Source organism: Kryptolebias marmoratus, linkage group LG9 (genome assembly GCF_001649575.2).
Source record: "Kryptolebias marmoratus isolate JLee-2015 linkage group LG9, ASM164957v2, whole genome shotgun sequence".
NCBI lineage: Eukaryota > Metazoa > Chordata > Actinopteri > Cyprinodontiformes > Rivulidae > Kryptolebias > Kryptolebias marmoratus.
This window is the reverse complement of record NC_051438.1, coordinates 18,558,271-18,571,086: the sequence shown is the minus strand read 5'-3', so window position 1 is coordinate 18,571,086 and position 12,816 is coordinate 18,558,271. Positions and strand designations below refer to the sequence as shown.

Sequence of the window (12,816 nt, the reverse complement as noted above, 5' to 3'; positions counted from 1 at the left end):
GCTTGATGTCACGAGTAAACTGAATAAATACACAAACAGCTCGCCATAGATCTGAGTTTGTGTGGAATGCATAAAACATGAACGAATCCCCCCTCCACCTTCAACTACAACCGCATGATCCTTGCATAAATATTGATTAAAATCCTGCTTGAAAAGATGAAAGACGGGCCTGTCAGAGGCAGGTGCTGCTGCTTGATTTGTTAGACAGGAACAAACAAGACGCAGAGGATCTGCAGCTAAAACGGAATGAAAAGAATAACTGAACTAAGGCCCTCAAACGCAACATTCAATTAAAGGCCTGGCATTTCTTGAAATAATGCATTTCGCCCGCCACCTTATATGCCAAAGTTTTAAACTAAAATCACCTCACGATGAAAGGGAACAAGCTGACAGCAAGATTTTGCTTGATCTTGCATGATTTGTTAGAACTTGGAGTATGCGTTGTGAATGACAGTCAGTAAAATATCTGTCAAAATCACTGAGTTATAGCCATTTTTGTTTTCTAATCTTAGCTGAGACAGCAATTTTGAGTTGGGGTGACAACAAAAGTTCATCAGTTGTAGTTAAACACCCAATGGTAACTTTCTGAGAGTTTTACTAAAAACCATCAAGTGCTCATGAGAGTTTTTTGCTAACATGACATACAAACGGCAAAAAAACATTTTCACCCTTTCACCTGGCAGCAGACAATAATTCCACTCAAAGTGTTTTTCTGTGCAAATAAGCAGCAACTTCAACTTTTTGCACAATATGAAAAAAGTATTTTTAAATAGAGGAATGTCTAATTACTTGAGATTACATTCATAATGACTTGAATATGTTTAAAAATAGAATGCAGTCACTAACACACCATAAAAAAAACAATATCAATCAGTAGTATAGTTATATCTCGCCAACGTACCACATCAAAATGTGTGATTTCAAATTAAAAAATGTGAATATAGAAAAGCATTGGGTTAAATTACAATTTATTTAATCCAACATTTTTAAATAAAAGATGTTAAGCTACAGCAAATGTTTTGGGTTAATTAAAAACATTAAATGAAAAGAAGCTCTCATCTTACCTGATTAAGTGATGTGTTTCTTAGCTTCCTAACAGAGGAACTAATTTCTAAAGTGAAATCAAATCGTTCGTGTCTGTCCGTCTGTTCCAGCCCTCTCTTGTCCCGTGTCCCACCTTCACGACAGAAATGTTTTCTTCTGCAGAACGGAAAGGGGCGCCTTCCTCTCTGAAAGGAAACTTCTGTTGCTTTCCTTCCTCTGCATGGCAACAACAATCGCATTCAAAGAATCAGGAAACCTGGAATCGCATCCTGCGTTTCAGGCGAAGCGCAGCCCTCGCAAGCTGGCTGTTTCTGTGACACTCATTGTTGCCAACCTTTTGCACAGCATGCTGTTAAAACAGTTATTGCAACAAAAAAAACCCAGGTGCATTTACTTGCTTTTTTAAAATGAGTGTTAAAAATAAACGGGTTATTAAAATAAAAGGTTTTAAAACTGCACGTGACTGTGCATCTTTAAAGCTACTTTATTACACTTCAGCCAGTGGGTTACACGCTAAAAAAAATAAAAATAAAAAATAAAAAGTGCTGTAACATCATTTATAAGGTTTGACCAAAATGAGCATAAGATGATTTCAGTTTAAAACTAAAAGAAGAGGATGATATGTATTCATCCACAGAATTCTGGGCCTTTTATTCATGTCTTTGTAAGTGAACTCTTAAAGTTGTTAAAAGAATGATTGTCCTCTCTAAAGCATACATATTGAAGAGTAAATTGCTTAAAACTGAAGCTCCCAAAGCAGGAGGACACGGCGCTCTGTTGCGCTCTGTGATTTAAATGGAATGTCTTTTACCTGTTAAAGGCCAAGGTTTACACAAAATTATGTCTCGTAACCTTAAAGGTGATTCTCCCTTGATGTTTAAGACATCACAGCCTTGTTTAAAGCCACAATCATTTTTTTATTGTTGCGTCATAAATGATTATGTGACCTTGGAAAATGCTTCTCCGTGAATCTATGGAGCCATCTCCTTGTGTCAGCTTGGATTTTTTTTTTTTAAGGCTGTTTCCACATCTGCTTTTCTTTCTTCTCAAAAGCTGAAACTAGTAAAAGAGACCATTTCAGCACTAGAATTTTTGTAAAATATAAATATAAAAGCATTTGTAAAACTCGTCATCTGCGTGGAACTGATAATTCAAATGAAAAGTTTAATAAACTATGATTACGTAAAGGCAAAGACAAAACGAAATGTGTCATTAGTTAGCATTCTGATGATATACAGCTTTATGGTTTTGAATCCTGATGACCCCATCTTACTGCATCAAGGAGGTGACATGCTGGATGGGAAATAAGTGTCTCCAGATAAATATTCGGAAGTCTAAGACAGTTATTTTTGGTTCCACTTTAAAAACTTGGCCAGGTACTTTACTCTTATTATTTGATATTCAGGCCTCCAAAGTTCCTGGGTAACATCTTGTTTACAACTTAAACATTTTGGAGCTGAAAGCCATCTGTTAACATACCGACAGCTGTAATCACCTCAAGGTTGGATATTCTTTTTTTTAACGCTCTCTTACTTTTTCGTTATAATTCATTTTGTGTTGACCTGTCTGAAACAGAATTCTCCAGACCGACTTCCAGAAAAAGCAACAGTATTGCTCCTATTGCATCTATTTAGATTTATATTAATTCTAGAATAGTATGTCTTAAGTTATTTGTCATAATTCCAATTTTCAGTCTTTATATTATCAAGAAAAACTGCTGTCAACCATGTAAATTAATTAGTAAACGAGGTTGTATCTTTGCAGAATTGGCCTCAAAGCTCTGAAGCAGCCTTCCTTTATTAGGTGTGACCCTTCCAAGACTTTTACAACATGACATTTATTCTCTCTGGCTTTAAATTCTGTTTAGTGGGTTCACTCTCCAGGTTAATGTTTTTGCACTTCATTCTTGTGTAAAGCACTTTGATAAGCGGTTGTTGTGTTAAATGTGCTTCATAAATAAAACTAATTGAATTTTATTTGTTTTTCTGAGACTATTCACTAAGCGTGTTGTAAATGAAATCATGTGCTTTTAGGCTTATGTAATAAATTTTAATGTATTTAGTACTATTAGGTGATGCATGTCTTTTTATCACCTCCTACTTCCTCTGCTGTGAATAATTTATGCAGAACATTTTAGAGTTCAGAGTAAAATGCTTCATATGTCTGGCACTATATTACTAATATTCTTATTATTATTATTATTATTATTAATACCCTTTGTTCGTGAAAATGCTGTCCACTTTTTATTCCAATAACAGTTAATCCAATACTCGCAGTTCCGTTTTCTGATCCAACACGTGTTGTGTCGAAAAATGTTCCAGTGATCTCGGGGGTGCCTGAAATCAGCCATTTTGTGTCCAGCTGTCTTCAGGAACCGATATTTGTGGCATTATTTCTTTAAGAAGAAGGTAGTTATTCATATTTTTTAACTTCACGAATCATCGTTTCAGATGTTTTATTTACGGCATTTAGCCACGTTTTTGCAAATTGTTTGTTTGTTTATTTCAACTGAAAACAACAGCCAGGGTTAGCATTTAGCTAGGGTAATTGTTATGTTTAACACAGTCACTCCGTTAGCTAGGCTAGTTGTTATGCTAAAGTGCTCTTTAAAACGGTAATAAAATGTTCTGTTGGTGCCTGAGTAAAAGTATTGTTTTAGCCGTTTAAGAAGTCTGTAAACAGTTTTGCAACATTTAGCTTTTCGTTAAAAATAGTTTCAAGCTTATAAACAAGTGGATGAAATTACCCATCAAATGACTTTTTTTTTTTTTTTTTTATTAAGGTATATTACTTTTTTTTCTCTTATAGGGAAGCTAACCTCTCTTTGTTGTAAGAAGAAATGTTGGTGTTGCCGCTGACAACATCTTTAGTCAAAGATTTGTAGCAGAAGTTAAAGCGTTTCCTGTACAAAATATCTGTCATTGAGTCAGTGACATCAGCATTGATCCCATAAGAGATTGTCTAATTACAGTAATGGTCACATTAACCCCAAACAATACCAATAACTTCGTAATTTGATTATAGTTTCTAATTTAAAATCCTAATTTTTTAGTCTATTCTTGTGTTTTGTTGTTGTGTCCCTTGTACATAATGATTGAATGTTGGTAAAATAACAAAGCATGATGAAATATCACACTGCAACCATTATCTTTTCTGCATACTGTACAGAGTAATAATCATGTTGGAGACCTAATGCTGGCATGAGTAACATTAAACAGAGCTCTTTGTGTTTTTATCTCTTGTTTTTTTTTTTTTTTTCAGTTGCACAGATTAAAGTAACTTCTTCAAAGAATGGCAGACCCCGAGATGTGGCACCAGACGTCTGAAGGTTATTATCAAAGTCCTGCTGACATGGCGATCAAACACTGATAGGATTAACTGACTAAGGATCAGTGGGAATATTTTAGATTTTCATTTGTTTCGTGCTCAGTTTGAAATTAGCAAAGGCTTAGCAGAGTTAGAGGCAAACAATAGCAGTTTCAAATCAGACATTTTACAACAAAAGTAATTTCTTCTGCTGAGGGGTCAGTTATTTTCTCTTGCAAACTTGCACATGGACAGCTACGATTAACACAACAGACATGTAATCGTCAGTGGTTTTGTATAGTTTACTTGGAGCTCAACATCTTATTGTTTTTGTTTTCATTAATGTTGTTTTTGTGGGATCACTCTTGGTGAATGGTGGGGTTTGTGTAACTTCAGCAGAGTTTGGCACATAGTCACTCCTGGTTGGAGGATGCACACACGTCCACACAAAACATTGAGTACACGCCACAATAAGAAAATTTTTGTTTAATTATACCCTGAAAGACTGTCACACACTCGTGAATTTAGAAAATATAGCATCACATAATGTGCCACATCAGGCCAGTGGTGACCAGAATGCTCAAAAGCAATTCTCAAGTAGAAAACAATCAAAATAATATAATATAATCATGTTTTTTCTGCTCTCAAAATACAGCTCCTTTGACACGAAGAAGACACTCTGCTTATGCCGTCGTTGCTTGTTTGAGCAAACCACACGGAGGCAGCTCAGTACTGTACTACTATGTTTTCAATAATATGATAGTTGTAAAAAAAAAAAAAAAAACAGGGACAGAGTAGCAATGCTTGTGTGTTTTAGAAGAACATATCAGCAGTTTTAGTGCAGAGAGTGTGATTCAGCTGTGTGTCTGCTTCTGCTTCATGCTCAAAGATACTTCAGCTTTACCACACACTCAGATTCTGTGTCCTACAAACCACAGGCAAAGCACAATGGAGCTGGCTTTGTTCTTTTATAAACACTGTGTAAAGGACTGGTACCTGCTCTAAAATGCTTTGTCTGTGACTTTCAGATGCATCGCTGTTTACAGAGAATCTCATGGAGCCACGGGACTGGCAGAACAAAAAAAAACTAAACTTCAGCTGAAAGACACGTGAGAAGAACAGCATATCCACTGCAGTGTGACACTCTCACATCCTGTAATACAATATCAGTAACAAATATAAGTGTTTTACTTCTTATTCTTGTGGATTGTTCAGATACGCATTTCTGTTTTTAATACTCCATAATAATAAATTGTAGCATAACTGTTATTATCATTAATGAGGGGCCTGTGCCTTCAAGTTTGTGTGCTGTAACTACTACTTTGAAACAAAATTAATTAATAAAATAGTTGTATAATGCGGTGGTTAGAGCTGTTGCTTCCCCTCACAAAGGTTGCAGGATCGCTTCCCGACGTGGGGCTTTTCTGGGTGGAGCTTACATGTTCTCCCTGTGCTCACATGGGTTTCCTCCCAAAGACCAAAAACATGCATGCTCCCTAGGTGTGAGTGAGAGCGTGAATGGTTGCTTGTGTCATTTGTCTTTCTGTGTCTCTGTGATGGACTTGTGACCTGTCCAGGGTGTCCTCTCGCACAATGACGGCTGGAGATAAGCACCAGCTCCCCGCGACCCGGAAACGAGAAGCAGGTAAAGAAAATGGATGGATGGATGGATGGATGGATGGATGGATGGATGGATGGATGGATGGATGGATGGACGGATGGACGGATGGACGGATGGACGGACGGACTCCCAGAAAGCAATCCTTAGATGTACATCTACAACTAAATAACATTTGGAGTTAACCCAATTCAAGATGGTCGCCACAGCCAACTGAATTTAGGCAAAACAAAATGTCCATAACTCAGTGAGATTTACATATATTGAGCTAAAATGTTATGTGGTGGTAGCTTCTCCACCACATGCTCCAAGCACTAACAGATCCTGCAAGATGGTGCGAGATCTCACAATAACGTGTGAGATTGAGCATAAAGTCATCTTCAAGGTTTGACTAAAACAGCTATAAGTCCATCATTTCTCAACATAAGATGATTTTAGTTTAAAAGTCTGGCATGAAAGGTGACATGATATCAGTACCTTTAAGGAACTCCATGCCTTTAATTTGATCCAGAACTGTTTTCATTTTAACCTTCAAATTGTGCTGAGAGCAGGGTTACATTATTAAACCCCACAGGCGTTGACAGTAATAGCCTCTGGAATATTTGTCTATATTTAGAATTGTATTTATGTTTGCATCACAGATAATAACATAAGAAAATGATTTTATGCTCACATTTGCATCGTTGTCAGCTGCCGAAGTGCTCCTTTCTCTCTGCCACTCGAACTATACTGACACTTATTTGCTGCCATGTGTGATGTCAATATCTGCCTCCAAATCTGGAGCAAATTCTAAACTACAGACTGTTCTGGACTGTTGTGGTGGTAGGTATAGACTACTACATGATATGTAGCATTTGAATATCTAATTATGCAAAAATCTCTTGGCTGTAATCTTAAACTTTCACTGTATAAATAACCAAAATGTAATCTTGCATCAAAAGGGATCAATGAAGTTTGATTGGTGGATGGATCAGTGACCTCAGACTGTATCGAAAGCTAATACCAAAATTAGATTAGACTGATCCCAGCTCTTGCTGGAATACAGTACAAGTAACTCAGTTGGATCACACACAAAAATAATGTACACATCGAAACCATGTAAATTCTACAAATCTGTTTATTTAGTTTATTAGGATGAATGCACACAAAAGCATAGACCCAAAGAATTATGCTGTTCATCACATCTGATCAATGCTATGCACCTTTCTATCAACACAGAACTTGTTTGCAAACAAATAATGTAAAAAGTGACTGAGCAATTTTCTTTTTCAATTTTGTGAAAGCAGTAGAGATGTACACTAAAAGAGAGTGCTAAAATGAAATTAAATACAGTGAATTAGTAAACTTGAAAACTGACAACATTACAAAAACAGTTTAAAATAAAGTTATTTCATCTTTGTTGCAGAAGACACTGATTTGAAGCCAATAAATTTAGTGTTAAATGAAGAAACAAGTACTCACAGCACTTTAGAGAATTTCCAAACAGCGATTGTCTTTGCAATTATAATATTTACAATAATGTGAATCTTTAGAATGGATTATAAAGGGCCAGCTCTATGTTGCAAAAAATATGCTTCTGCACTGATTATATGTCATCAAAGCATAGAAATAACACCATTTTGTAGGTGATAAAATGGTAACTGTTTATATGTGTGTTTAAATGTGTAAAGAACATTTTTCTTCAACATATCTGTTGAAGTGTGTGTTCTGTGCAATAAACCCCCAAATACTAATATACAACACCAGTTCAATAAAAACATTCAATAAAAAAATGAAACTGGACACAGGAACAACATTTGTAATATGGTATTGTTGATAATTTGTAAGATGGCATGTGTTCAATAAATCTTGACTATGTACAAAATCAGTATTTATTATTAAAGTACAAATTAATCTTATTTACAGTTTGAAGGGATTTTCAACAATCTCATGCACTCCTAAAAAAATTATTCATATGTCACAAAACAGAGATGCATGTAGGTGTCCTCTTGGGTTAAAAAAAAACAAAATCTGAAAGTTTACTGTTTTAGGAGAACATATTTGAATGCATATAAGGTAGCTTAATTTACCTCACTATCATGTTTTTGGTGAAGCTGAAAGCTCTTATTTTGGGAACTTCAAACCACTTTTTGAACCACTGTCACTGCTCGAGGATGAAGACAATCTTGATTTTTTAGAAGGCACAGAAACATCTACACTTCCTTCCATCCCTGCTTCACTGTCACCTCCAAGTGTCACTTCATATGAGCCCTTAGACTTGGAGCCAAAACCTCCAAACGTGCCAAACTTCAACTTGCCTTTCTTATCCTTGACCTTGCTTCCTCCTAGGTCTAATGAAATGTCTCCACCCTCAGCTTCTAAGTGAGCTGAAGGAGAACTAACTGCAAGCGACCCCTCATTAGTCAGAGAAGGAGATTGATGTTTTGATTTTTTAAATAGATCCAGTGAAGCTGACTTGCCTTTAGTTGATACACTGATTCCAGGATCACCTTCCAGTTCGAATTTTCCACCTATCAGTTCACCAGAATGTATTTTAGAGGTTTTACTCTCTTTCCCACTTGTGCTTAATACTGCTTCTGATTCATGCAGGTCACCTGTACTACTGCCCTTAGCTTTTGACTTTCCAAACAACTTTGGCATCTTTACCTTTACTTTGCCTTCACTATGCTTCAGTTCTGGACTGGGAATCTCAATATTTTGTGAACTGACTTGGCCACTTACAGATGGAGACTCTATGTGCATGCCTGCACTGGCTGCAAGTTCTGGCTTACCTTTTCTTTCATCTTTCTGGCCTTCCGCCTTAGGCAGTAAAAGACCAAATTTTGGTACCTTGATTTTGGAAAATGTTACTTTACCCTCTGGATATTGAAGGCCACCAGTTGCACTTCCTGAAACATTTGCACTAATTTCTGAACTACCTTTTGCACTTGGCATAGAAATATTTTGAGTGTTTACTTTAATATCTTGCCCTTCCAAACAAACATTTGCTCTATCAGCACCAGAACCATCACTGGCAGTGTTAAAGCTAACAGATGGTAAATCTGCATCAGGTGATTTAAAACCCTCAGAAAAAGATCCGTCACCTTTCAGTGTTGGTGATTTAATGTCAAATTCTACATCAGGGAAATGGAGCTTGCCAAAAATTGACTTCTTTGCTTTTGCTCCTTTGGAATGAATATTAGGTGTGTCAACTCCCACATCTACTTCAGTTGTTTCAATATCAACTTCTGGTTTCTTAGCCTTTCCTTTCACCTTAGGGATTTTAAATTTTCCCTTTTTTCCCTTTACATTAATATCTATGTCAGGGGCATCAAGACTTGCTTCAGTGTCTGGAAAATTAACTTCAGTTTTGGAATCTTTTGCTCCCACACTTAAAATAGGTGCCTTAGTTGTGGATTTAGACCCCTCTATTTCTGGAGATTTCATTGCAAACTTAGGACCTTTAAACTTTGGAAATGTAATACCAGTTTTTTCATGATCAGAACAACTTCCTTTTTCAACTTCTGGTGCTTTGATATTCATTTCACAAGCTTTCATATCAATGTCAGCTTTAGGAAGGTTGACATCAACTTCTGGCCCTGATGGCAGTTTGATTTTGGGTAATTCGGATCCTCCCTTGGGCACTTCAATGTCAAGTTTTGGACCTTTTATGTCAACTTCAGGTGTTGTTATTTTCAGTTTGGTTTTTGAAACATCCATATCACCTTCAAGTTTGGGGGTTTTCAGACTAATGTCCCAATCTGGGATTATTGAACCTGACGTTGTTGTCATTTTTAATTTGGATACATTGAGTTTTGCATCAGGACCTACAACATCAACATCCGGCACTTTAATGTCAACCTTAGGTTCTCCTGTGTTAATGTTGGACTTGGGAAGGCTTATGGTCACATCTGAACTATCCATCCTTGGACCTTTAATGTCAACTGATGGCATTTTGATTTGGGGCATTTTTAATCCACCCTTGGACCCGTCAATATCAACCTCTGGAACTTTGATGTCAGTTTTAGGTGTTGAAATTTTTCCTTCAATCTTTGGAGCTGAAACATCTCCTTCAAGTTTGGAACCTTTTAGTTTAAAATCCAAGTCTGGCATTGAAATTTGAGGTCCTGATATGTTTGGCATCTTAAAGTGTGGTCCTTTAATCTTACCACCAGGACTCTCAAAATCAACATCTGCTCCACATGCTTGTGGAAGACCGATGTCAACATCTGAACCTTTTACTCCATCAGTTTTGATTTCTGGACCTTTCAGATTTAATTCCATATCTGGCATTGATATTTTTGGTCCTGTGATGTCTGGCAACTTCACTTTTGGTCCCTTTAGGCTTCCACTTGAACTTTCAATGTTAACTTCTGGTGCTGCTATTTTGATGTCAGGTGTATTTATTTCAGCACCAGATTTTGGAAGATTAAGATCAACTTCAGGCATGTCAACCTTTGGAGCTTTCAAGCCAAATTTTGGCATCTTAAATTTGGATCCTTTTGTTTTTGAACCAGATATTCCTACATCCAAGTCTATATTCTCAAGACTACCAGACGTTCCTTTTATGTTTATTTCTCCATGTTCCAATTTCACATCGGTTTCTGGACCCTTAATCTTTGGACTTTTGAATCCAACTTTTGGCATTTTAAATTTGGATTTCTTTGGACTCATGTCTTTCACATCAATTTTGACATCTGGTCCCTCAAGTTCAGCTTTTGGAAAATCAATGTCTACATCTACACCTGCCAAGTTTGGGCCTTTGGATCCAAATGATGGCATTCTGATTTTAGGCAATTCAAGTCCACCCTTCTGCCCTTCAACATTAAATTCTGGACCTTGTATATCAATTTCAGGTGATCTGATATTTCCCTCTATTTTTGGAACAGAGACATCCACATCACCTTTAAGTTTTGGGCCTTTCAAGTTGAAGTCCACATCTGGCATAGAGATTTTGGATCCCGAAAGAGATGGCATGTTGAATTTGGGTCCTTTGAGTTTTGCATTTGGTCCCTCAATGTCAACCTCCGGTCCTTTAATATCAACATCAGGTGCTTTCACATCTATATTTGCTTTCGGAAGGTTGATGTCAACATCTGGACCTTCTAGCTTTTGACCTTTTAAGCCAAAAGCTGGCATTTTGAATTTAGGCATTTTTATTCCACCTTTGTGGCCTTCAATGTCAATGTCTGGTCCTTCAATATCAACATCTGGTGCTTTTATGTCTCCTTTGATTTTTGGCACTTTAACATCCATATCCCCTTCAAGTTTGGTACCTTTTAGATTGATGTCAACATCTGGGCTCTCAAATTTCGGACCTTTGATGTTCAGTGATGGCATGTTGATTTTAGGCATTTCAAATCCACCCTTTGGCCCTTCAATGTCAATTTCTGGAGCTTTAATGTCAATGTCAGGTGTTTTGATGTCTGCTTTTGCCTTTGGAACATTGACATCCACATCACCTTTGAGTTTAGGGCCTTTCAAGTTGAAGTCCACATCTGGCATGGAGATTTTGGGTCCCGAAAGAGTTGGCATGCTGAATTTGGGTCCTTTGAGTTTTGCATTTGGTCCCTCAATGTCAACATCCGGTCCTTTAATATCAACGTCAGGTGCTTTAACATCAATATTTGCTTTCGGAAGGTTGATGTCAACATCTGGACCTTTCATTCCAAATGATGGCATCTTGAATTTAGGCATTTTAATTCCACCTTTGTGGCCTTCAATGTCAATGTCTGGTCCTTCAATATCAACATCTGGTGCTTTTATGTCTCCTTTGATTTTTGGCAGGTTAACATCCATATCCCCCTTAAGTTTGGTACCTTTTAGATTGATGTCAACATCTGGGCTCTCAAATTTCGGACCTTTGATGTTCAGTGATGGCATGTTGAATTTAGGCATTTCAAATCCACCCTTTGGCCCTTCAATGTCAATTTCTGGAGCTTTAATGTCAATGTCAGGTGTTTTGATGTCTGCTTTTGCCTTTGGAACATTGACATCCACATCACCTTTGAGTTTAGGGCCTTTCAAGTTGAAGTCCACATCTGGCATGGAGATTTTGGGTCCCGAAAGAGTTGGCATGCTGAATTTGGGTCCTTTGAGTTTTGCATTTGGTCCCTCAATGTCAACATCCGGTCCTTTAATATCAACGTCAGGTGCTTTAACATCAATATTTGCTTTCGGAAGGTTGATGTCAACATCTGGACCTTTCATTCCAAATGATGGCATCTTGAATTTAGGCATTTTAATTCCACCTTTGTGGCCTTCAATGTCAATGTCTGGTCCTTCAATATCAACATCTGGTGCTTTTATGTCTCCTTTGATTTTTGGCAGGTTAACATCCATATCCCCCTTAAGTTTGGTACCTTTTAGATTGATGTCAACATCTGGGCTCTCAAATTTCGGACCTTTGATGTTCAGTGATGGCATGTTGAATTTAGGCATTTCAAATCCACCCTTTGGCCCTTCAATGTCAATTTCTGGAGCTTTAATGTCAATGTCAGGTGTTTTGATGTCTGCTTTTGCCTTTGGAACATTGACATCCACATCACCTTTGAGTTTAGGGCCTTTCAAGTTGAAGTCCACATCTGGCATGGAGATTTTGGGTCCCGAAAGAGTTGGCATGCTGAATTTGGGTCCTTTGAGTTTTGCATTTGGTCCCTCAATGTCAACATCCGGTCCTTTAATATCAACGTCAGGTGCTTTAACATCAATATTTGCTTTCGGAAGGTTGATGTCAACATCTGGACCTTTCATTCCAAATGATGGCATCTTGAATTTAGGCATTTTAATTCCACCTTTGTGGCCTTCAATGTCAATGTCTGGTCCTTCAATATCAACATCTGGTGCTTTTATGTCTCCTTTGATTTTTG

At 37.2% G+C, this 12,816-nt stretch overlaps 2 protein-coding genes and 1 long non-coding RNA gene across 4 annotated transcripts in view; 1 reads left to right on the top strand and 2 right to left on the bottom strand.

Annotated features, from left to right (window-relative positions):
• Nucleotides 1-1,210, bottom strand: part of klhl4 (kelch-like family member 4) — a 33,003-nt gene extending 31,793 nt beyond the window's left edge. Inside the window, exon 1 of one of the 2 annotated variants that reach the window (XM_017428186.3) lies at nucleotides 1,065-1,210. The gene's annotated coding sequence lies outside the window, so the exon portion shown is untranslated. The remainder of the gene's footprint in view (nucleotides 1-1,064) is intronic. The other variant, XM_017428185.3, reaches the window with a different exon arrangement.
• Nucleotides 1,211-3,338: 2,128 nt separating this feature from the next.
• LOC112450957 lies at nucleotides 3,339-5,655 on the top strand. The gene is made up of 3 exons (XR_003039685.2): nucleotides 3,339-3,452; nucleotides 4,306-4,372; nucleotides 5,379-5,655. It is a non-coding gene; the product is annotated as an uncharacterized LOC112450957 (long non-coding RNA).
• A 1,412-nt stretch (nucleotides 5,656-7,067) lies between these two features.
• Nucleotides 7,068-12,816, bottom strand: part of ahnak (AHNAK nucleoprotein) — a 29,728-nt gene continuing 23,979 nt past the window's right edge. Inside the window, exon 12 of the mRNA XM_037977491.1 lies at nucleotides 7,068-12,792. Coding sequence (XP_037833419.1) covers nucleotides 8,072-12,792 — 4,721 coding nt within the window. The 3' untranslated portion in view covers nucleotides 7,068-8,071. The remainder of the gene's footprint in view (nucleotides 12,793-12,816) is intronic.